This window comes from Thunnus thynnus, chromosome 17 (genome assembly GCF_963924715.1).
Source record: "Thunnus thynnus chromosome 17, fThuThy2.1, whole genome shotgun sequence".
Classification (NCBI taxonomy): Eukaryota; Metazoa; Chordata; class Actinopteri; order Scombriformes; family Scombridae; genus Thunnus; species Thunnus thynnus.
Window position 1 is genome coordinate 3,472,790 of NC_089533.1, and position 25,095 is coordinate 3,497,884.

General features: G+C 39.3%; 1 protein-coding gene and 1 pseudogene across 1 annotated transcript; one reads left to right on the forward strand and one right to left on the reverse strand.

Annotated features, from left to right (window-relative positions):
- Positions 1-120: 120 nt before the first annotated feature.
- On the reverse strand, positions 121-20,537 carry LOC137200862 (polycomb protein suz12-B-like). Its single transcript, XM_067615548.1, has 16 exons — positions 19,826-20,537; positions 19,043-19,089; positions 18,844-18,908; positions 14,497-14,565; positions 13,983-14,032; positions 13,797-13,882; positions 13,375-13,621; positions 10,850-10,952; positions 10,619-10,724; positions 8,863-9,037; positions 8,579-8,667; positions 7,552-7,695; positions 4,974-5,131; positions 4,650-4,848; positions 3,774-3,853; positions 121-3,504 (listed from the first exon to the last, which is right to left on the reverse strand). Exons 1-16 carry the CDS (start codon positions 19,995-19,997, stop codon positions 3,078-3,080), a joined length of 2,217 nt encoding a protein of 738 aa, XP_067471649.1. The 5' UTR covers positions 19,998-20,537; the 3' UTR covers positions 121-3,077.
- Positions 11,007-13,353, forward strand: LOC137168201 (uncharacterized; annotated as a pseudogene).
- Positions 20,538-25,095: the final 4,558 nt, after the last annotated feature.

Consider the following 25,095-nt stretch of genomic DNA (forward strand, 5'->3'; position numbering starts at 1 on the left):
TAAAAAGGTCGACACTGTGTTGAGTAGCTTGATTAATGCATAATATCGCCGGAGAGAATTTAATAAGTCAGCAGCTTAATAAAACAAAACGTTACTGAAAGAAAGAAAGAGACCATGTGGTCGACAACAGTACAAAATTGTTCTTTTAATAGAAAACCATTCTGACTCAACTCAAAAGTTCACAACGTCAAGCTGGTTTTACATTATTGTTTGAAGAAAAGTCTTGTTTTCTTGACATGGCTCCTCCCATCTTGTGCAAAATGCTGCTGGTCTCGTGAACGGACAAAAAAAAAAAAAAAACCCTTTAAAAATCTACAGAAGGCTCCATCCAAACCAAAAAGTGCTCTGCACGTCACTCAGAACTGTCACATATATGAACCCAAACAGCGAACCAGACTTCTGCGTGCTGGATTTGTCACCGTCAGATCTCTGATTGATGTAAAGCTTTTTTTTTTTTTTTTTAAAAGAGCGGGGCTATAAAACGAGAAGTTCCTATCAAACCTCGAAATATGATCAGTTCCCATGTCAGTCCCGACAGCTGGCTACATCTGCAGGCTCGTACTGCATATCATCTGTTAAATATGGAGCAGTAAAACTTCAACTTTAATGCAGCATCAGCGTCTGAACTATGTGCTGTTTCTCTCACTGATGCCAAATTTTCAGATTTCAAGGCAGTGAGGACACCGGGTCATATGGTGCCAGTTCACAGATGCAGCCTGAGTCTGCTCTGAAGATTTTTTTTTTTTTCCATTTTTTTTTTACAAAAAAAAAAAAAAAAAAAAAAAAAAAAAAAGCAAGAACATTTTCACAAGAGCGGAGAAATCTGCAGCAAATTCATCCCCTTTGGTCTGTAAACTAAGAAACTACAAAAACCCTCCAGCTGGTTTCCAAGCAATCATAATCCAAAGCTAATTTATTACACATAGTTTCACAGAGTTTTATATACATAAGAGTTGCAGTGGGCGGTTGCAGAAACAACACGAGGAAAAATATAACCAAAAATGACAAATGATAAAAGAAATACGCGGCTATTTGCTCAACTCCAGTTAATGATGATATTGATTGATTGATATCTAGCTGTGTGCTGTTTCAGGCTCTGCCTCCTTCTTCATTAATCATTCTTTTGTTAATTAACCATTTAAGTTGATAAAAGGAGGGAACAACACCCATCAGCTGTTCCCAGAGTCCTTTTGTTTAACTGTCCAAAAGTATTCAGTTATAATGATTTCAAAACAAAAGCAGCAATTTCCTCAATTAAAGAAAAACTGGAACCAGCACCTGGATAAACACCTTGAAAAAGTAGAATCAGTAACTTTTTTTGATAATTCATTCACTGTGGATCAACAAACTCAGCGTGGCCTTTTTGTGGACTGAACCTGCACCTCCACATCTACGCTCCTCGACTCCAAACAAACACTCGACTCACACGACACTTTTCAAAATAAGAGCTGCAATTCTGAGAGCTACTGAAACGCGACGCTGCGTCACTCTGTTAGCGCGACAACAGATTCTCTCTCATGATTTTTGGACTTCAAAGACGGAGGATGAAACGTGACACTTCCGGGCTCAGCGGAGAAACAAACAAACAAAAAAAAAAAAAAGCAGTGATGCATCCTGGTGTTTGCGAGCGCTGGCAGTGGAGGTCGCTGTAAGAAGTGGGCCGAGACTTATTTACTCTGAGTGATTAAAAAATAAAATCTAGCACCAGTAGTAGAAATGAACCGGAAGTGTGAGTTCATGCACACTAGTGTCCCACTTCTTATCTGCTTTTTCCCCCCTGGTAAATCCAGTTTATTTGCCTGCTTACAGAGTCTCAGCTGAGCCCTCAAACCGGATACTGAGCGGGTTTGTATTCGACTCAAGTCACTCAGCACTTAAAAAAACAAACAAACTAAGCATCATGATAAATAACAATATAATGATGATCAATGTGGTGAAGTGAAAGTCTGATATCAGTAACGAGTGAATCATTAAGAATTAAATGTTCTGAGACCGAAATCCATAAAAAAAAAAAAAAAATGGCGTGAAAGAGCAGCAGAGTTCAGGGAGCCAGAAACCGAAGCGGCTTCATGTCGACTGTTGAGGTTCAGAGCAGGACCTGAAGACCTGGATCGGAGTCCTGTGACACTAACGTGCATGTAAACACACTCAGCGATTAGAAAGAAAAACCTTTGGTGGAGTGTTCCCCCGGAAGTTCACACCGAGGAAGACGACAGAAATGATCCCATGTGAAGTTTTCTGTTGACGGAGCACAAAAATCAAACCGCGAGTTTTTAACATCTGAGCGCGTGCGGCGTCAGATTTTGAAAATTACAGTTTAGAGAAGAGTCGGTGTTTGTTGAGGCGAGAAGGAAAAGCTGCGTCTGTAAGTCGATCAGCTTTATCGTTTTTTTTTTTTTTCTAAAACACGGTGAAAAAAAAAAAAAAAAAAGAGTCCAGCAGCCAGATGTGATCAGATGTTTCCCTGTTGAACCTTCCAAAACCGCTGCAGAAAAATATGTCAAAGCAGATTTCCAAACTTCGAGATCACAAAAAAAAAATCCTAAAAATCTGTGCTCGGCTCAGTTCAGTCCACAAAATCCAGACCGAGGAGGACTGGATATGTTTTGTGGACTGATCCGTAGTTAATAAAGCTGGTGGGCTGGAAATGAAAAGGAGAAGAAGAACATGTGGCAGTATTTGGTTGTGAGCTGAATGAACCCTAGTGTGGGAATCTGTCCGGACACTATGTGGGAGAAAATAATGATTTCATAGCTTCAAGTTTTCTGAATGTCTGACTCCCCCCCCCCCCCAGTTATAAAATGCTTCTGAAGTGTCTCTTCAATGTAAAAATGTGAAAAAAAAACCCACAAACACCTTCCATAATTAAAAGTTTGTCTAGTTTACGATGTTACCTGCCTTTGAAAACATCATCCCTGCAGTAACCTGTGTGTGTGTGTGTGTGTGTGTGTGTGTGTTTTGTTTGTTGATTCTGGCCTCTGCCGCCTGCCTTTTTTTTTTTTTTTTCCCCAAAACCCAACGTCCTGTTTGGGATCTTTGTGGCTCTCCGGTTTAACTTCTGCCAAAAACAGCGACTCTCAGTCTGAATCCGGACCGGAGAGTTTCTGCTCCCGCTGGTTTCCATTCTCCAGGCAGCCGCCGCCGCCGCCGCTAGTCTCATCGCTACAGGGTTTATACTCAGACGGATCGGGATCGGGATCGGGATCCGGCTCCGGCTGGGACTCCACGGCCGTCTCCCAGTCCTCCTCTTCCTCCTCTTCCTCGTCCTCCACCTCCTCCTCACCCCCCACCCCTCTGTCTTTGCTTCTCTGAGCGGCCTGGTTCTGGATGAGGCGGAGTCCCGCCATGGCCCGGTCGATGGTCGTCGTGCTGATCAGGTTGAAGTCGTGCATGCTGATCAGGTGAAGCAGGAAGTTGCGGCAGAGGTTGTGCTGGACGATGTAGGCGCCGTGGTGCTCGGCGAACACCAGGCAGGCCTTGTTCATCTGGTTGTCGGCTATGAAGCTGGAAGGAGGACAGACAGAGTTAATACGATGGTTGAAACTTGTCTCTAAATACACCATTTAATGTGTTTACATGCTCAGAAGAGACCAGTTGACTGTGAGAAATCAGCTGTGTCTTATATAAACTGTAAAACCTCAGTTTACACATGAGATATTATTTTTTAGAAGAATTAGGCCAAAACAAACTGAGAGTTTTAAATAAGTCAACAATCGTGCAGCGCCCGAGGCTTTAAGCGGCTTTCGCACACACACACACACACACACACACACCCGTGCTTCATGACGTGCAGGTTCCACAGCTTCATGATCTCCTTCTCGCCCTCGTTGACGTCAGTGAACTCCTCGATTTGCTGCAGTGAGAGCAGAGCAGTCAGACAGGATGTGGGTGATATTTATTCCAAGTCAATACAAGTGAAGAGGAATATTATTACTTAATTATATTATTAGTTTTCCCAAAGTAATTGACTGAAAACGCAGTGAAGCGTCTGTGGCTGCAGCTTCCAGAGTAATATCACAGGAACGTATCTAGAGTCTCTGAGAAAGCTGAGGCACGATTTAAATTCACCGTTGTTGTTTTTTTTATTGATAGTGCAAGATAAGTGATTAACACGGAAACCACGCAGGAGAAGACAAGAAGAAGAAGCAACAAAACAGGCAAAAGACAAAAAAGTCACATCAACAAAAGAAAAAAGAAATGGTTTCATACTTTTTCTTATTGTACTATGCACACGTGTGTGTGTGTGTGTGAGACAAACAACAAAACAAAGCTCCATGGACGTATTAAACACTGGATGAGGATCCAAACATGGCGTCTCTCTCACATGAAAATAATCTTTATTGAGCTCTTGGTGGATTGTAATTATATACTGAACATGTGATCATTCAAATAGCAACTTTTTTGAATGTGAGGAGTGTTTCTTCTTTTCTTTCTGGGTGCAACAGCATCATGTGACCTGCGGTTTATTTTATGCTTTATGTTATTTGGTGCTGACGGATTAAAGGGGTGCTCCGGATATGCAGTATTTGGGGGACCTGTGAGATAACCTCCCTCACTCACCTTCCCAACTTTTCCTGAAACAGACATTCATACCCACAACTGTCTGTTTCCACATGCTTAGCAGGACTCCCCACGAAGAGTAAACTGACCTTTACGGTCTTCTCTTTGAGCCAGTCGGGGTCCCTCTCATCCTCGCTGTCCACCTCCATCTCCTGAGGCCGCAGCGGCACGCAGCTGTCACTGTGGAAGTAGAGGCGGTTGTGTCCGCTGATGTACGGCCTCTGCTGCTCCGGATCACCGTCCTCCGACTCCAGAAACTCAGACAGACTCGGCTTTGTCCTTTTAGGTCTGGACGGAGAACAGAGACGGGACAGCGGGTTAAATCCTCAGATATTCTTGGCATCCTTGTTAGGAAATAAGGCTCGTAGAGAAGCTAAATGATGAAAATAGAGAGTAAATGTTTCAGTCAGTACCTGCAGACCAGAATGTGAGTAACAGCGGTTCTTTTGACGGGGCCGTTCCTGCTGAAAGCGAAGCCCGGCTGGCTGTGGATGTCCTGAGGGTTTCCTGCATACGAACCATCGTAACTCTCGTTGATAGACACCTCGATCTTTGCTCCTTTAGGATGCGGCTGCCAGAGGTCACAAAGAGGTGTGTGTAAATAAAAAAACATCAAAACAACATAGTAAACCACAGTGGACTCCAGACTGGATTATTAATGCCATGTCAATTATTTTCCTTTATTAAATCGATTAGTTGTTTGGTCTATAAAATGTCAGAAAATGGTGAAAAATGTTGATAATTGTTTCCTGAAGTCAAAGGTGATGTCTTCAAATGTCAAATTCTGTTCATTTAAGAAACTGTAACCAGACAATTGGGACTTTTTTCCTTAAAAAACATAAATAAAATGATTAATTGATTATCAAAATGATTAATTTTCTGTCCGTTTATTAATTATTATAACTAATCACTGCAGTATTTGAACATACATCCTCAAATACTGATGAAGAACACGGTGACGATCAGTAGCGATCGGATGATAAGAAATTTTTACAAATGTATAACTGGACAAAATAATGAATAAATCTTTTTTTTTTTTTAAATATTTTAATTGAAAACACAATTTAAAGTCAATAAATTCATATTCGGATGCGACTATGTTCACATTCTGTAGCGTTTATTTGCATGAGAGGGAGAAATAAAGCTCTAGTCAGACAACTTGAAGAAAAAATGTTGTAAAACACCTCAGATTAAAGCTTTGTAATTTGAACAGATGTGGATATTGTTACGGAGTTTTCCGTCTTTAGGGGTTTACAGGTCGGAGTGACATCGGGTCAAGACGACGCCTTGAGGTCACGCTGTAATTCTTAATCTCTCCTCGAGACGTCAGCTGTCTGTGATGTTTTGGTGAAAGCAGAAACCTCTCTGATAAAGAGTATATCAGCAGTGCCATGGTAGGCCAAGACAACAAAGATAGGTGGAATGTGTAGCCAAATAGAAACTAGTGGGCCGATTAGACTGATTTTTCAAATCGTAGGCCGAGTTAAACACTCAGACTGTCAGAGGGCAGAACGGGAAGAGACAGCATCCGAGTTACACCAACTTGGATGTTCGCTGTTTTCGGTTCTCCTTCATCAAGTAACTTCAATAAACATTCTCAGCATTAAGACATCGAAGGCTCGTGTGTGCTTCTCTCCACTGAAGTGTTGACCATCGCTCAGAAATATCCACAACAGTTATAACCTGTCATGACTCCAGACTTTCGCCGCCTCTGTGACATTTTTAAAAATCACTCAAACTTCTCATCATTTCACACCTTTGTTATCAACGTCTAAGGAGAGTCTAAGGACAGAGGATGTTGTGTTGCTGTGCAGTTGAATGTAGGGACGCCGCGGTGAGGAAATTTCCCCACTGGTTAATTAACTTGTCACAACACCGGTGTTACCAGTTAGACAAGACATTTCACAAGATAAGATGGTGCTCAATATCTGTAGAGAGCTTACTTTGATCTTTAACGTTAGATTTTTAGTTTAGCTCTTCCCCTTATTTAAGAGTTAGTGACGGCGGGCGTCAGGCTGCTGCCAGCGGGTCGTCCTCTGCGTACAGCCGGGCTGCTGCGCACACAGACGCAGGGACGAGCTGGCGGACAACCAGCCGGTTAGAACCAGAACCGGAGCAACCTGCCTGTCATCTGGAGAGAGAGCAGGCTGAACAGGCAGAGAGCGGGAGAGTTTCTGCAGAAAAAACAAGCACCGAGATCCGGGGAGACATGAGAGCAGCTGCTCGCTAACAGCGACGTGTGTTTACAGCAGAGAGCAGGAGGGAGGACAGACGTCTCACTCTGCTGCAGACTCACAGACACTTTCAGGTTATGATAGTAGCGTCTGTCGTCAAAGTATTGATAACACACTTAATATTTTTTCTTTTATTTGATGAATGTGGGCACTGATACTTTCTATTTAAAAAAAAAAATAGATGGTGGGCAAGTAATGTAATCAGTGTATGTTTTTTTTATTTAAATCTTTTATCTTATTATATTTCTTGTGTAGTATGTTAGTATATTATTTCATTTTTGTATCTTACATCGCCTGCTTACTTTGTAAATACACATTTTAATCTTGATTCACGCATGTATAGGTGCTGTAAGTGCATCATTATTTTTATTATTATTACTAAGGAATTGAGAAATTAATGCAGATGGATGGTTTGTTTGGCTTTTATATTTATTTATACTTATACTAAATACTTACTGATTTCATCATCTTGTCAATAATCAATTATTAATATAGACACTATTATATATAGCTAAATGCGAGTTATCTGAGACTTTACTTAATTATGCAGGTTTTGTTTTGCCATTTCTGTCTCGGTCTTTTATCCTTTTATAGTCAACACACCAATATTTAGCTTTTAAGAAGTCGGTTATTTTACAGTCAGCAAATTTCACATGAGCTACTTTTTCAGTTTCTATTTCTTTTAAACTTTTAGTTTTAGTTTGACTCAGTAGTTTTCTTAATTTGTCAGGATATTTCCGGTGTAAGTCCGTCTCACCACGTAGTTGAAGATGAAGCGGGAGTGGGACAGTTTGAGGTGTTTGACCAGACTGTAGAGCTTCCTGCAGTTGAGGGTACACCAGGGACAGTGGAGGTCGTCTCTGGCCTCCGTCTGCTGCCGAGTGTTGTGGTTGTACTGGAACTGGACAGAAAAACACAGACGATGGATGTGAGAGAGAGAGAGAGAGAGAGAGAGAGAGAGAGAGAGAGAGAGAGAGACAAAAACGCCTACTGAACCCTGAGCAGAGACGGAGGCAAACTCATATTAGAAACTGAATTTTTCCGCTCTTGGTCACAGACATAAAAGTGTTTGTTTCTCTACGTTATAAACATATAAACTATTTTTAATCAAGGTTTCCAGTTTGACTTTGGACACATGAAGCTACAGCTGGTGGGGGAAATACATAAAATTGGGTTGACCACAGCAGGAAAAGCACAGGTGTAACTACTAACAGGAACTAACAGGTTCATTCGGCCAGTTCAAGGGCCCTGGTGCTAATAGCTCACTGGTAAGGCTCCATAACATCATCGTTTCAGCCAGCAGCTGTCCTCTCAGCTCAGCTGGTGGTGAGGACACTAGCTGTGCTAACACTGGTGCAGTGGATGGAACTGATGTCTCGCCTCTGGTGTGAATTAGTGTTAAAACTCGGCTTCATTCATGCTGAGTTTGATTACATAACGCTGCAGCCTCATGTGAATCCAAGGACAATGACAGATAAGTGACGTGATAATGTTTGGTTAAGATGATAAATAAGAAGATGTGGGTCATAAAACTTTTTGTCTATAGGTAATTACATATCTGAGCGGACAAAAATGACATGTGGAGTTCCCCAAGGCTCCGTTCTGGGTCCTCTTCTGTTCAATATCTACATGCTACCACTAGCTCAGATTATGGAAAACAACAAAATATGTTACCTCTTGAATGATCTGATTCCTGGTGATTTGTAGTTATAACGATGATAAGTCTGTGATAAGTTCAAATGCAGATCAAGGAATGCTACGTGGATGTCAAGTGAGACTCTAACCTGGTAGAAGATCCGTAGTTTCTGTCGTGGCTCGGCTGAGATTAGTTCTCTTCTAGTTTGAACGTCAGCGTTGATGGATTCTTTAACAGCTGCAGCAGCACAAAGGAGAAAGACAAAGAGTTTTAAATGGAACCATATGATTCACTTTTAACAGAGCAGATGAAAAGTTTCACCACTGTCTGATTAACTATAATTATTTATATGTATAGAAACAGATTTCTTGCTATAAAATCTAAATCATTACATGTGCTGCTGGTTTTTGAGTGACTTTGTCTTTTGCTCACCCAGTGTGTGTGTGGCTCTCAGGGTGCTGGGTCTGGGGTCCTGGTTGGTCTCAGAGTTGCGGGTGGCCAGAGGTTTAGCTACAGGTGCAGTGGAGCGATCAGAGGAGTCACTGGTCCAGCGCAGGGTGAACTGCAGCGTGGGACCCTGAGAGAAACTCTCAAATGGAGGCAGGCGCTACAGAAGGAGAGCAGATGGTTTCACTACGCCTGCTTTAAAATGATAAATCTGGTCATATTGTATTGTCTGTGTATCCAAAGAGCTTCATTGTTGTCCAAAAACTATTAAAAACACATCAATGAGTCAGACCATCCCACTGGGTGACATGTTCTTTCATCACCATGAACACACACACACACACACACACACACACACTGCGGTTTATTTTAACTCAATCCCACACACACACACACACACACCATCCTGCTGCCAGAAGTACTGACTAGAGAACCAAATGTTGATTCATCCACCGCTGAAAATAGTCCCCAAGAAATGCACTATTTCCTCCTGTTTGAATGATGTTTGCTAAAAACTACAATGTGCAGCTATTTTAACAAATTACTGAGCCTTTTTAAAAAAATGAGACTATATATATTTGAGGCAGAATTTTAAAGATGAGATTTTCAGAAGGAAACAATGGGCTTGGAGCTGAAAGCCACAGACAGGGTCTGGAAGTTAGAAACTTCTGGGAGACAAAATAACACATTGTTTACTTTGGTCTTTTCATGCAAATGTGTTGACATGAACAAGAACATTGAATATCAGTAGCCTTATCCTAACTTTTAACATGACTATTAACTAGGTTAACTCCAGATTGACTCTTCTCAGAGGAGTCCCAAAACCATACTGAAACATCTGTGTTTACAATCCAAAAATGAACATTAACTCTCACAAATGTTAACTTTTTACATCCCTGGTAAATGTATTTGTGTGATAAAACGTAGAGAGAGACACCATGACGGTGACAACATAACATTTACATTAAAAGACCCTGAAAACATATTTTCTCAGTCAGCTTCTTACTATCAGAGATGGGTCCTACATTAACACACTATTTTCTGCCAGAGTTAAAACAGTTTTGGTTATTTTTGCATTCCTGTTCTTGATATCACTTTTCTCACTGATCTGAGGTGGATTTAGCAGCATTTTAATCTAAATTTGATACTAAACTACATGTTGTTTGTTTATTAAAGAATATTTAATGGTACAGAGAAAGACTTAAACCCAAGTTTTCATGGACTTTGAATATTACAGGAGACATTTCAAGCTGAAACATTTTACTTAATTTAATTTACCAATTCTATATTATATAAAACATTACGATCGCTCTAGCAGTATTGGTTTCTCTTATCTTAATGCGGCAGATGGAGGACGGTAAGATTCACCAACTAACAGTGAGTTTAAAGGTAGGATCATGTTTTTATATGTTCACAGGGTCACTAAATTTTTGTTCTATGAGTGTAAAAAAAGACTCTTTCCTGTTTATGTCAGACAACTTGATCTGATGGCTTTTTTTGTTACGGTTGACCTCAGCCTGTGAAGATGAGTCAGATTGTTCAATGAACAGGTTGAGATACAATCTTGTATCGCACAAAATTAAATCTTTGATGTGCACGAAACAATACAAACACAAGGACTGAACCATAAGGTACACGTTAATTTAGACGTGTGGAAATATCTTTAGTGTGAAGCTTTGCTGGATCAACATTAATGCTTCCTCCCTCAAATTGCTTTTACAAGTTTCTCTCTCGCACACACCTTTCCGTCCAGGATGGTCTCCCAGGTCGCCCTTTTCTTATTGACGGGACACTCCTCCATCTCTTGCATAGACACCTCATATTCCCCATCTAACAACTGCAGACGTCTGCACAAAAAGCACACGACAACAGTTTTTCACTTGCTGCAAAAGAGATTATAACAACACTTTTTCCTGTTTGTAAGAAGGTGACAGTTTGTGTCAATATGTGTGTGTGTGTGTGTGCTTTTCACCTGTTTTTATCAAAGACAGTCATCTGAGCCACAAATGTGGTTTCTCCCTCCTCCCTGAGAGAGGAGCTCCTCCTCTTCCTGTTTATAACTTCCTCTGTAAAATCTGAAACAGACACACAGTGACATGTACCCCTTTCTCTGCCACACAAGGCTCAAGATGAAGGTCAGGATCAGAAAATTTGATCAATGTATCCTCAGTGATCACAAACAACCAGATACCAGTGTGGTGATCACATTCTGATATCCCACAATCAAGGAAAAAAGACACTTGATTCTTTTTTTTGTAGTGTAATTCTTGATATGATGAAAAATTGTCATATGATTTATCGTACTAGCCCAAATGTAAGACGATATTTTACTCTGGAAATCACACTTGAAAAGGTGGGGTCATCTTATATTTGAGGATGTGACAATTACGTGTTCACATGATCAGAAACCCTCTCTGAATGGAGAGAGTATCACTGCGACACCGGCTCCAATAAGGTGTGTTGCATTATGGGTTGTTTCTAGCATTAATGTTGCTAGGCTAGCGAGTGTATTTAAGTCATTCAGCTGTAAAAGTGTTTGGTTAGCTCAGTTTAACCTGAAGGACTCTCTGAAGGTTTGTAACATCTTCATAACAGGACTGCTCTTGTTAAGGTCTTCAATGACATTCACTTAAACACTGACAGTGGCAGAATTACAGTATTAGTATTACTGGATCTACATTTGACACGGTTGACCACAACATATTACTAGACAGACTGGAAAACTGTGTGGGACCTTCTGGCACAGTACTGAGCTGGTTTGAATCCTACTTAAAGGACAGGGACTATTTTGTGTCTATAGGTAATTACACATTTGAGCGGACAAAAATGACATGCGGAGTTCCCCAAGGCTCCATTCTGGGGCCTCTTCTGTTCAACATCTACAATGTTCCCACTGGCTCAGATAATGGACAACAACAAAATATGTTAACACAGTTATGCAGATGACACACAAATTTACATAACCGTATCACCAGGGGACTATGGTCCAATACAAGCGATATGAGTAAGTGCATTGAACAAATCAACGACTGGATGTGCCAGAATTTTATTCAATTAAACAAAGACAAAACTGAAGTAATTGTTTTTGGAGCCAAGGAAGAGTGTTTAAGAGTCAGCACTCAGCTTCAATCGATAATGTTAAAAACTAAAAACTAAGCCAGAAATCTTGGTGTAGTCATGGACTCAGACCTGAATTTCAACAGCCACATTAAGACAACTACAAAGTCAGCCTACTATCACCTAAAGAATATATCAAGAATTAAAGGACTTATGTTTCAGCAGGATTTGGAAAAACTTGTCCATGTATTTATCTTCAGTAGACTTGACTACTGTAAGGCTGTCTTCACAGGTCTCCCTAAAAAAATCAATCAGACAGCTGCAGCTGATTCAGAACGCTGCTGCTCGAGTCCTCACTAAGACCAAGAAAGTGGATCATATCACTCCAGTTTTTAGATTTTTACACTGGTTTCCTGTCTGTCAAAGAATTGATTTTAAGATACTGCTGTTGGTTTATAAAGCATTGAATGGTTTAGGGCCGAAATACATTTCTGATCTGCTGCTCCATTATGAACCATCCAGACCTCTCAGGTGGTCTAGGACAGGTCTGCTTTCTGTCCACAGAGTAAAAACTAAACCTGCAGAAGCAGCTGTTCAGTTTTTATGCTCCACGTATCTGGAACAAACTCCCAGAAAACTGCAACTCTTCTTTTATGTCACAGCTGAAGACTTTTCTGTTTGCTGCTGCCTTTTATTAAACCAAATTTGAGGGTTATTCTCCTGTTTTATCCGTCTTATTCCTCTTTAGCTTCTTTTGGTTTCCAAATTTAACACTTGTATTGTACAATTGTATTTAAATGTCTTTTTACTTGTGTTGCTTTTATATTCTGTTTTGATGCCTTTTATGCTCTATGTAAAGCACTTTGAATTGCCTTGCTGTTGAAATGTGCTATACAAATAAACTTGCCTTGCCTTTTTCTGTGATGGAGGAAAAAAATGAAAATGACATCTTTGAGGTCCGAATCGCCTGTGAAGCAGCCAAGGATTACTGCTGTCACAGAGGACGAGGAGCTCAAACAGTCTGAAAAATGTCAACTGCCGAAGAAAATTATTTTGACTGCTTCCAAAAGCCTGACAATAGAGAGTTCGAGTGTGTGACTGATGGACAAGATGCACAAATGGGGGATTTATGTTCTGCTTTCATGGGAGTATTTCAAATTTACAACAGAAAAGGCTTCGAGGATGAGGACTCTCTTCACCTTGGGTTAACAGTATCTCTGGGAAACTTTCTCAACAAGACGAGTGTGAAAGCATGTTGTATCTTCAAAAAGTATTTTTCAAAAAACAGGTGTTGGAAAGGGAGGAGGGATCGTCTTATATTCATGCCAATTAAGTATTTTTTTTTGCCACATTCCCAGATCCCAGACATACACTGATATGTATAATATGTACAGAAATAACAGTAAAAACTACAAAAATAAGACCCAAGTACAACAGTACCTCTGTTGTGGTGAGTCTCTCCGTTGGCCAGGCCGTTGATCTGCGCTCGGGGGTATCCGGGCCTCGATACTCTGAAGAGCAGCGAGTAAGACTTGACCATGTGAGAGTTGCTGGGTTCAAACTCGCTACTGGGAACCAGCAGGGAGGGGAAGGATCCTGGCTTGGCCTGGCCTCCGGCGCTTGTGTCTGGGTTCAGAGGAACCTGCTTTTTCCCTGTAGGGACCTGCTTTACTGGGCAGCTCACATCCTGGACAGGACACAGGAAAAAGGGCTTGTTTATAGTTCTGATGTTCCACTAATTAACCTTCATAAAGCAGAAAATAACACGACGACATCACTGGTGTTGTGTGCAAACTTCACAAAGTCCACTTTTCAGTAGCTAAGGCTCGTGTTTGTTACTTGTTGATAAGACATGCACACACCTTCCTTTTCTTGTGGCAAACTTTGACCAGCAGCACCTCCAGAGAAACAGAGTTCTGCTCATTCTCACTGTCCTGAGATGGCTTCCCTAAGAGCACAATAATACATAACCAGACAAAGGACATGAAGTCAGTGGAAATGCCAAATCTGACAAAAGCTAAAAGGAAGTCTGAGAGGGACAAACTTACCAGCTTTATGAAAGAAGCCAGTAAAGGTGAGCTGCAGATTAGAGGCCAAGCTGGAGAGAAAAAGCAGAAGAAACTTATTACTTTTCCATTAAATCTTAATAGGTGATGTTATGTTTGATCAAATATGCACTGGACAGGAAGTTCACATGGTCTGAGAATGGTCATGGTCATAGAAGAAATTAATCATTTATCCAATCCTGAATCAAGTTTTAAGTCAGGAAGTTGCATGATTAAGACAGGAAACTGGTTTATTCATTCATTTACTGATACACATGGACAGTCTAACTACGTATACACTCCCAACAATAGATAGGATATGGGACTGATATGTTGGAAAGTACTGACTGAGGCCAGCATGTCCCCGCTGACATCTTCAGGTCTTCTATATTTGGGAAATATGCTTATCTTGATCATTTGATAACAGAACATTGAGTCATATTTGGAGCACTGGGGAGTTTTGGCAGAGACAAGTGCTTTCTAGAAACTTAACAGAGACCGGAGAGAGAATGTTTACCTGTGAGTCTCCTGTTCGCCTCTCATTTTTTCCACTTTGAACAGCAGATTATCAACCTTCGAGCTTTTCCTGTACATGCAGACGAACAGCAGGTGTTAGTGACCTCACCACCACCACCACCCAAAAATGACAAAACTACAGGCAGAATAACACATCACCGAAACACAGGAACATTTTTTTTATCAAGAGAAACTTCAGAGCACTTTTTCTGGACATAGATTGACTCCATTGACAAAGTCTATTAAACAAATATTTGCTTTTGATGGTCACCTTTTCCCCACTAACTCAACTGTAATGTACTTCAGGCTGTGTTCATACTAATACAGACACATCACTCAACAAAAGATGCTTTAAATACTCTGTAACATAAACACAGTATAATTTGAAACATACATAACTGTGTTCTAGTACAAAACTGAAACAAACAAATATTAAAAAGGCCATAAGAATCAACAATGACGCACCAGACAGTCAGCGGTCTGTGAACGTCATAGCAGTTATATGAGTTTTAGTCAATATTTGCTGATAATCAAAACAGCAGTGAGTAGTGGAGATGCTGTTGTAAACTTAACTTAAATCTTTTCACCGCTTTTAAATGTTGGCAGAGAGTACAGAATCGTTTCCATTTGGATTCAGCCACAAAAAGCCGCGTGAAATATGTGTTTATTAGTCATTTGTAACATAACCTGACCCACACTGGATTTTTGAGGCTGATATCATTTTTTGAGAGTTTAAAAAAATCTGATAGTAAAGCATAGACAAAACATCCTGATACGGCTCCATTCGATTTGTTTAAGAGAAAACAACAACATTGTGACCAGGTTACATACAGAGCAGGATGTTTTACAGTGTAAAATTCATCTGTGTAACGGTGACACAGTTTCTAAATTACTTTATACCTATTGTGTAGTTTCTTTACTGCATTTTTTTGTTACTTATCAGCCAACATATATACAGATTAGGGCTGTAACTAACTGTTATTTTTGTTATCGATTAATATTTTATTCTATAATATGTTTACTTAGGTTTTGGGAAATTGTGATGACATTTTTCAATTATTATTTGACATTTTGTAAAGTATTCTTTTATCCAATCACACGTCAAGAACCCCAAAATACTCTTTTCATAGACAGTACTGTGCAAAAGTTTTAGGCACCCTAGATGTTTAGATTCTTATCCGTTATGCAATAGCATCAGAGAGGTGTCTGATCGGTCCAAAATGTATTCATGACATGACAATGACCCCAAGCATACAGCTAGAGTCATAAAGAACTACTGAGTCCTGCAACATGGTTGAATGGTATGGTTTGGCCCCCACAGAGTCCTGATCTCAACATCATGGAGTCGATCTGGGATTAACATGAAGAAGCACTTGAGATGGCCTAAATAATAAATCCACAGAAGAACATTCTTTCTCCAGGATGGTTTCAACAACCTCCCTGCAAGTTACCATGAAAAACTGCGTTAAAGTGAACCGAGGAGAACTGCTGCTGTTTACTCAACTTTGTAAGAAGTTAATTGATAAATTAAAACAATTTATAGCAATATTTTTGAGAGCATTCTCACTTTACTTTTAGTGCCTAAAACTTTTGCACAGTACTGTCCGACAAAAGCATCAAACAGTCACATTTGACAGTGAAATTTTGGCATTTTTTTCTGGAACAATGAAATTATTCGATTGTGATAAATTTTCTGATGATCTGATGTTATATCTTACACTACACTGTAACTGTTATTCTCCTGTTTTATCTCTTATACTTGAGTTTCTTCTTATTTCCAAATTTAAACACTTTTTAAGTTGTATTTAAATGTCTTATTACGGTGCTTTTATATTCTGTCTTTATGCCTTTCATGCTCTATGTAAAGCACTTTGAATTGCCTTGTTGTTGAAATGTGATATACATATAAACTTGATATATTTGGTATATGAGCCTGGCCATTTTATCTCTAATCTGTACTGTTCAGCTGCTGTTGGTATAGGTACAGGTGTGCAGGTGTTTTGTTTACTTGCTGCACAGAGCTGTTGATTCAAATCGGCTTCAGAGAGATGTTTTGTGTGCTGCGTTTAAAAAATCAGATGTTACCACAGCCAACCGGCTCAAACCAGCGGGTCGGGTACTAGAGTGCATCATTAATACAGAGTTTGGTGAGCGCACATAAATCCCAGCGTAACTCTGCCCCAACTTCAACCTGAGCGCACGTCTAATGAGCCACAGTAAGTGAAAACACCTGTGAGGCTGTGCAAAGCGGCACAGAATGAAAAAAAAAAAAAACAAAAAAAAAAAAAACAAAGCCATCAGTAAGTGCTGCCTCCTTTTTCATTTTAATGAAACCACCGTGTTGGCTCATAAAGCGGGGGTCACTCTGGCTCAACTTTTACTGCAATACAAGGCAACAACATCCAGCAACGCACTACACTGACCAAATATGTGCACTCGCTCACTCCTGGTAGATTACTCTGTAACGTGAGCACCATTATTCTACTGTTGGAAATGATTGTACACAGTTACACACAAAAAAACACCTAAAAGACTTGCGATCCAGCTCAGATAGGATGGGTTATGGACCCATTTTTTTTTTTTAAAAAAAGGCACTTTCAAGAAGGCAACAGAAGAGAGAAGCTGTGTTTTGTTTGCACAGAGCTTTATAAAGAGGCGCACTATATCACCACCGTGGCGTGGAACGCCTCGCACGAACACTAAACCAGTTTGATTTTCAGTAACGAGTCAAAACAAGTCCAGAAAATTAACAGCATTTGATTTAATTTATGAAATCTCCTGCCTGTTTCCTAGTTTCTCTTTGTTTTGTTTTTTTCAGTTTTTCATGCTCTGTGAATGATTAATACAGAACTGTGGAGTGGCCCCGTGTGGAGCGTATTCATATCGAATCACAAGCAGTGTTTCATGTGACCGAAGTGTTCACGAGTGCAAGCAGAAAGTGAAACTGAGCCGAGTGGCAGAGACGCGTCACCTGGTTCACTACATCCACTTCAAATCAGGAATAACACACACACTAATCTAACGGCAGCCATTTTAAGTCCCTGACCAAGTCCAGAGAAATGAACACAACTTACTGAACCTCAATGAAGAGAAGCAGCAGTCTGATGAGTCAATGTCCAAAAAATAGATTGAAAAAAACAAAAAACACAAAAAACTACTTAACCCGAAACATGAGCTTGTTTCAGATTCAGATAACAATTATTCTAAACATGCCAACATAATTCATCTCTATGTCTTTTAAGTTTTAATTGATCGTAGAGAGGATAAGATATAATGAGAAAATATAAATGACGAATCAAAGAAAATTGGTTTCAAAAGACTTAACTTGTTAATGTAATCTTTAAAATATTACATGAACTTGTGCTGTAATACAATAGGAATTACATATCCGTAGATTACTAAATGAAATACTGTAAGAATTTCTTTAAACGCAGAAGAACTTTTCTTTTGCACATAAATACGTTTTTGGACAACGTGAACAACAAAACAAACATAAACAAACAGCTGCCAGCTTGTCTTTCACATCGGAGGTAATCTTTCGATACCAGTGACAACATGATACTTGCGGTTTGGTAATAATCCCAAGACAATACTTTCCCGATAATTATACAATTTTCTACAAAAGTCATAACACAAACAGTTTTGCAAGATCAAACATTTGGTGCCAGCTGTATGTTTTAGATACTCAATAACACAATTTGGTTGCTAATAAAAAGCTAATTATAAACCAATTTTTCAACTTGCATCTGATTGGTGTTAATTGAATATTCATTGATAAAAATCAGCCATCACAATTATTCAACTCGCCCTTTTAAACACAGTATAAACTGCATGACCTGCAGAGCTGGCATCAACATTAAAAACCCATGTGATAACACCAGACAAAGTTCCTCCATATATTTTAACACACTCTTTAAGCACAGACTGAACCACAAGCAGTAGCATGTGAACCAGATGGATCTTTTTTGTGTGTGTGTGTGTTTCTGTGTGTGCGGCGTCTGTATGCAAAGCAGCCTAACTGAAAACTTCCCTCCTATCTGAGCTCTAACTGATCCAGCCAGCCCCCACCTACAGCAGCCGACACGTCGGTTAACTTTCACTCAAGATAACAGTTGACCTGTTTTCAAAGAGACAAACTATTTAACACAAGCTTTCAATCCGACAGTTATGAAACCTAAAGCAGAAAGAAACAAAGTCACGAGATAAGATCCTTTGACTAAAACACAAGGGTGCCTCAGGAGAGCTGATTTGATTTTCTGTGTCAAAAAAAAAAAAATCTACTGTAAAACCATCATGAATGGACACAAAACAGCACATGAAAAGCGTTTTTTTTGTTTGTTTTTTTTACCTTTTGGTGTTATTCCTTGAGTTTCTGTGGGACATGTAGGTGAGTGTCCTGTGCAAGAATATAGGCTGAAAAGTAACAAGGAGTAGTAAAGTGAGGTTACAGTTCAACTTCAACATGCCAAGAGGGACAGAAAAGTTTGAACTTATCTGAAATGGGAAAGTTGATCATGTGACCATATCAAAGAGAAGGCGACACTCACAGCTATCAAGTTCCTGGTGCGCAGGAACCTGTAGATTTGGGTTGGCTCTGCGAATAAATACAGTTGCATCATCATCACATTACTTTATGTATTGTTCATCGTTTAAAATGAAGACTCTGAATCTGACAAACACAGATTGATCAGTCACTTAGTTAATGATCATGTCAACTTTGTTAATAAATCTTCTCAAATGTGAGGATCTGCCTGCACGTCTTTGCTTCACATTTATATACATATATATACACATATTGGGCTGGCAAAGTTTGACGTTTGATGGCATCAATTTGGAGTATTCTTAAGTCATTTTAAGACATTTTATTTGAAACAATCCTTGCTTGTAGTCCAGCTTCCAGTGCTTGGAAGACAGTTAAAACACGTGGTTGAACAGGAACAACAGAACGACTTAATAATCTACCTGTGCCCCAAAAACTTTTACTTCATCTAGTAAGTTCCCCTTGATTGAAATATGCAAAAACAACCAGAAAACATGCAGCTACCACAAGTTATGCGACAAAAAATGTTAAGTATGACAGCAGTGCAGCACGTACAATTACTAGTAAATCAGCATTAACCATGGCTAAAATTCAAAGTGTACAGTAGTAGCAAGAACATGAGTCGTCTAAGATGATGAAAGTATGCAGTAGGTTAACTCTACAGCTGTAAAATTATGTATTCCTCCAGCTATGCAGCCACTCATCTCACCATTCACATGGCCACTATAAAGCTTCCCTGTGACCTTAATGATATATTTAAACAAACAACTTGCTGGCAGCATGAACTCACTCTCGAAGGCCTGCAGGAACAACTCGTGGTCGGCTTGAATGAGTTGCATGTTGGGCTTCTTGGCTGCAGCCATCGCATCGGAGGACGACTGATATAACCCGTTAGCTTTCCCCCCAGAGCCAAAACCCACCGGCTGGCTTCCACCTGAAGAGCTCTGCTTATGTGGGGCCATTGCCAAGACAAAATGTCCAAAGAAACTATCCAACCACCAGATGTGAACTGGTGTGAAAAAAAGAGAAACTCCGGTCCTTCCTTTGTCAAAACAAAAGAGCAGCGATTCCAGAAAACAAGCCGCTTAGCAGAAACGGCGTCGAGGCTTCATTTTAAAAGCGGATTACGTGAGTTTCAGTGTTTTATATTTGACATGGGTGTAGCTACGATCTAACGTTGTCGTTTAAGTGCCGGTTTCGCTGCTCGAGAGGCCGGTGAGCAGGCTTGAAATGCGCGAAACAAGAGCGCAGCCTCCGGCAAGCTGACGCGGCTTGGTAGCTAACTGGCTAACTTCCTTAGCCGGCTAGCTCTGCCCGGCGCTCTGACTTCACTAATAAAGAGCTCCAAAGCTTCTGCGAAACGACGACTGCTTAAACACAAAAACTGCATACATCCTCAACGGTTTCGGTACCATAGTTTCACCAAAATTCCATTATTTCTCGCCGAGCGCCGGTTTGCAACTTGGGCTAGCGGTACTATAAAGAGCAACAAAATAAGACAAGTGTCATCCCGTAAGTATTTTCAAAATAAATTCTAATAGCTAGCGTAGTAATCATAGCGACATTAAAGGTGCACTATGTGAGATATGGCCAGAGTTTTACTTAAAAACATTCAAAAATTACCTGAAATTATCAACAGAATATGAAGAAATAACAGTTTTGATGTTATGTTCAAGACGTGAATGTATTGTGTTGCAGAGATATCTACTGAAGTTCGCATGCTAACCAGCTAGCCCCAGCCTGTCTCATAATACCACTTTGTACTTCAAGAGGCAATAGTGAGTCACTGTAGCGTCCAGTCTGCTCTCAGTTCAACATGAGAGGATGAAGTAGCACCTCTTCTATGTTAGATTTATTCAAGCAAACGTTAACTCAACATTAGCGTTAGTCAAAGTCATAATCACTTAGATGGCTAACTAACAGAGCACTGATAATGCACTGTTGATTCGCCACTAACATACTGAAGTGTAACATAACGGACACCCCAATTTTCTGGTGATATGCTGCCCCCAATTGCTTTGGAGCAGGTGGCCAAATCTCATACAGTGCACCTTTAAAGTGTTACAGCAGACACTTGACATAAATCAAAATGCAAAAAAAGAGACAGAAACAACTGCAATTAAGGCTAAATTCTGTACAGTAACTAAATAGACTAACTCAAACCTAAAAAAATAGATTAACTAAAAAAATAGAATAGAGACTAGAGATATAACCATAACAATAATATATTTTTTGCTGAGTATACACTGTTCAATGATGTTAATATGCTATAGTACACTGTACATTAGTGCAAGTCAGGTGGATATTGCTAAGGTAGTAAGGTGACTGGATGTTAGAACTGAGTGTACTAAATATTGATACCTGAATAATTTACACAATGTATATATCCATATGATAACAGACAGTACTTTAAAGATTATCAAAATATGAATCTCAAATATAGCTGATGGCTAATGTAATAAAATAAAAGTCCAGGTGAGCAAATCTGTCCTCACTGTCAGAGGAGTAATGAAAAGATAAAATCATTCAATAAGAATATGAAATACTCTGAAATACTATTTATATCGAGGGAAGTTTAAGTGTCACAACAGTACACAACAATAGAATACATTGAATATTAAAATGGAAAAGGTTATTATTATACATTGTGCAGTAATTATATATGTAGTATATAATACAATGAGAGTAGTGAGATAGATAGTGAGATAAAAAAATAGTTATCCAATGTGCAATGATTATATACATAGTATATATTGAGATATGATTAATAAAATGAGTATAATTATTATTATTATTACAGTGCAATGTGCAATATAAACAATATTATTATTATTATTGTACATTGTGCTAATACATCTCCATGGAAACACTAACTGCATTAAAAGCATAATTTCTGAAACTGTTACCTTGCGCAATTGTATGCTTTTAAACTGAAGGCAGAATGAGATATTTCTGCCTCTTGCGGACTAACTTCGACGACTTAACTAATGTAGTTTGGAAGCGTCCACTATTTGTGTTGAAAGATCCCGCCTTCTAACTGCTATACCCAATCACTGTGCTGGCTTGTGAAAACGAGAGCTCTCATTGGTGGGAATATTGGCCGATCTCGAACTTCAAGCAGGAGATGAAAGCAGAGTTATATTTGCCGCCTGTAGCTTGGCGACCCAGTTTTTTTTTTTTTTTTTTTTTAAGTCTATTAAAATTCTTACTTTAAAATAGATTTAAGTAAAGTTACTTACTATAATACTGAAACGACTAAAGCCTTAAGTGGCCAAAGAGCAAGAATTGTTTATAATGTGACTTTTCCCTTCTTTTCCTTTTAGAAAAGATGGACTACACCAGAGCCACCCGGGTTCAAGGATGTTAACTGCAAACATTCTCCAGTGTCTCAGCTTCTCCACGCCAATGACTGATCATTGAAAACACCTGTGCCACTATCTGCTGTCTTGCAGACCTACACGAAACCCACTTTACTACATGACACGCCCCACCTGACCCTTGACCCCTCAACCCTCACCCTAACCATCTCAATGCTCATGCCTAAACCTATCCAAGTGGGTGTGTCATGTAGATACTAAGAGTCCACAGATAGACCTACTTGTGTGCCACTCTGGACACAGATATGGTCACTTCCTCTCTGCCCAAAGCTTCCTCAAGCCCTGGGCATATTATTAATATGATGAAATATCTTATCTCTCTTATCGATTGTATTTGTCTTTGTTTTGTCTTTTTAATCTATTTTATCTAGTTTTTTTAGTCAAGCTTTTTTTTTTTAACTCTTTAACTCTATTTTATTATTATTATTATTATTATTATTATTATTATTATTATTATTATTATTATTATTATAGCTTTTAAATCTGTTATTATATTTCATTGACATCATTTTTATTTTTGTTTTGTTTTTTAAATCTTTTTTGTTGTTTTTACGGTCTACTCTTGTTCTTTCTTATTATCGCCTTGTCAGTCATATGTGAAGCACTTTGAACTGTACTAACCTGTATGAAAGGTGCTATACAAATAAAGTTTGAATGATCGATTGATTTCCTCAGATTTTTACTTTTTCTGTAAGACACAGACCATCATGATTACTCTTATTTAAAGTCATTATGAAACACACACCAGTTAATATGAAGTGTCCATTGACCAATCTGATTGCTGCTAGAAAAGATGTTGGGGCTCAAGGTAAAAGTTGCTGTCCCGGTCCATACAAGCCTCCTGGATGGTGCTGTGTTTGTGTATTGAAGCCCACTTCTGTCACTCTGCCACAGGAGCTGAACCTCAGCAGGACTTAAGGTGGTGTACAGAACGGCAGCAACATGCATGTTGAAGTCTGTTGTTGTGGAGCAGTGACTAAACAGCTATGTATGACCTGAGGCAAGAGACAAACAAGTATATGTGTAATAATAAAAAGTGTTAATGATAAAAAATAAAAATAAATAAATAAAAACACACACATGACGGTACACTAACTCTGAGCTGATCATATAACTCCATAGACTACCACTGTGGTGACTCAAATATACACAGTAACAACAACAAAAATTAAACATAACCTGCTTCAGTTTCATAATACCTTGGTGTGCGACCTTGAAATGAGTTCATGCTTATTAAAGTGTTGACAAACGTCTCATGATCGCATGACTTCAGCCAGATATTAAAGTTAGCTGAGTGACATTAAGTTACACAGGGGCCATGCTAACAGCTGGGCTAACTGTGTGTGTTGTCTCGGCAGCAGCTTGTAGATTTGCACTTGTTGTTCCTAGCACTTGGCAAACTTTCCATGGCCTTCCAGAGAGTTATGATGCTGGTATTTGACCATTTGATCATGTTAGTGCTTGTTCTGTAAGTGAGTGAGATGAACCAGCAGATTCAGGAGAGCTTGCGTTAGCTAGCTAATATTTTCACTCAATTTCAACATCAATTACAAATGTTATTTACATCTCAGATCTTCTACAGATTTTCAACATGTCTCTTCTCTAAGGTGTCTTCCCAAAGGCCCTGAAAACTGCCGTCATCATGCCACTCTTAAAAAAGAACAATCAAGACACTTCACTAATGAGCAACTATAGGCCCATATCAAACCTCACATTTTTAAGTAAAATCATTGAGAAAGCTGTTTTCTAACAGCTGAACAACTTTGTTGTACAAGCACTGAGTAAGTGCATTGAACAAATAAGTGATTGGATGTGCCAGAATTTTCTTCAATTAAACAAAGATAAAACTGAAGTAATTGTTTTTGGAGCCAAGGAAAAACAATTAAAAGTCAGCACTCAGCTTCAATCGATAATGTTAAAAACTACAAACCAAGCCAGAAATCTTGGTGTAGTCATGGACTCAGACCTGAATTTCAACAGCCACATTAAGACAATTACAAAATCAGCCTACTATCACCCAAGAATATATCAAGAATTAAAGGACTTATGTTTCAGCAGGATTTGGACAAAGTTGTCCATGCATTTATCTTTAGTAGACTTGACTACTGTAATAGTGTCTTCACAGGTCTCCGTAAAAAAAATGATCAGACAGCTGCAGCCAATTCAGAATGCTGCTGCTCGAGTCCTCACTAAGACTAAGAAAGTGGATCATATCACTCCAGTTCTTAGATCTTTACACTGGCTTCCTGTCTGTCAAAGAATTGATTTCAAAATACTGCTGTTGGTTGATAAAGCACTGAATGGTTTTACGCTCCACATATCTGGAACAAACTCCTTTATTAAACCAAATTTGAGGGTTAATATCTAACACTGCACTGTAACTTTTATTCTCCTGTTTTATCTGTCTTATTCTATTTTAGCTTCTTTTTTATTTCCAAATGTAACACTTTTTAATTGTATTTAAATGTCTCTTTACATTGCCTTGTGCTGCTTTCATATTCTGTCTTGATGCCTTTTATGCTCTATGTCAAGCACTTTGAATTGCCTTGTTGTTGAAATATGCTATACAAATAGACTTGCCTTGCCTTACCTATAATTGATTATGCTGAAATTGTCTGTCTGAACACCCCTAAATGTAGTAAGCCAGGAGCTGCTCACAGGAGGGTAGGCTTCTGGGGGATAC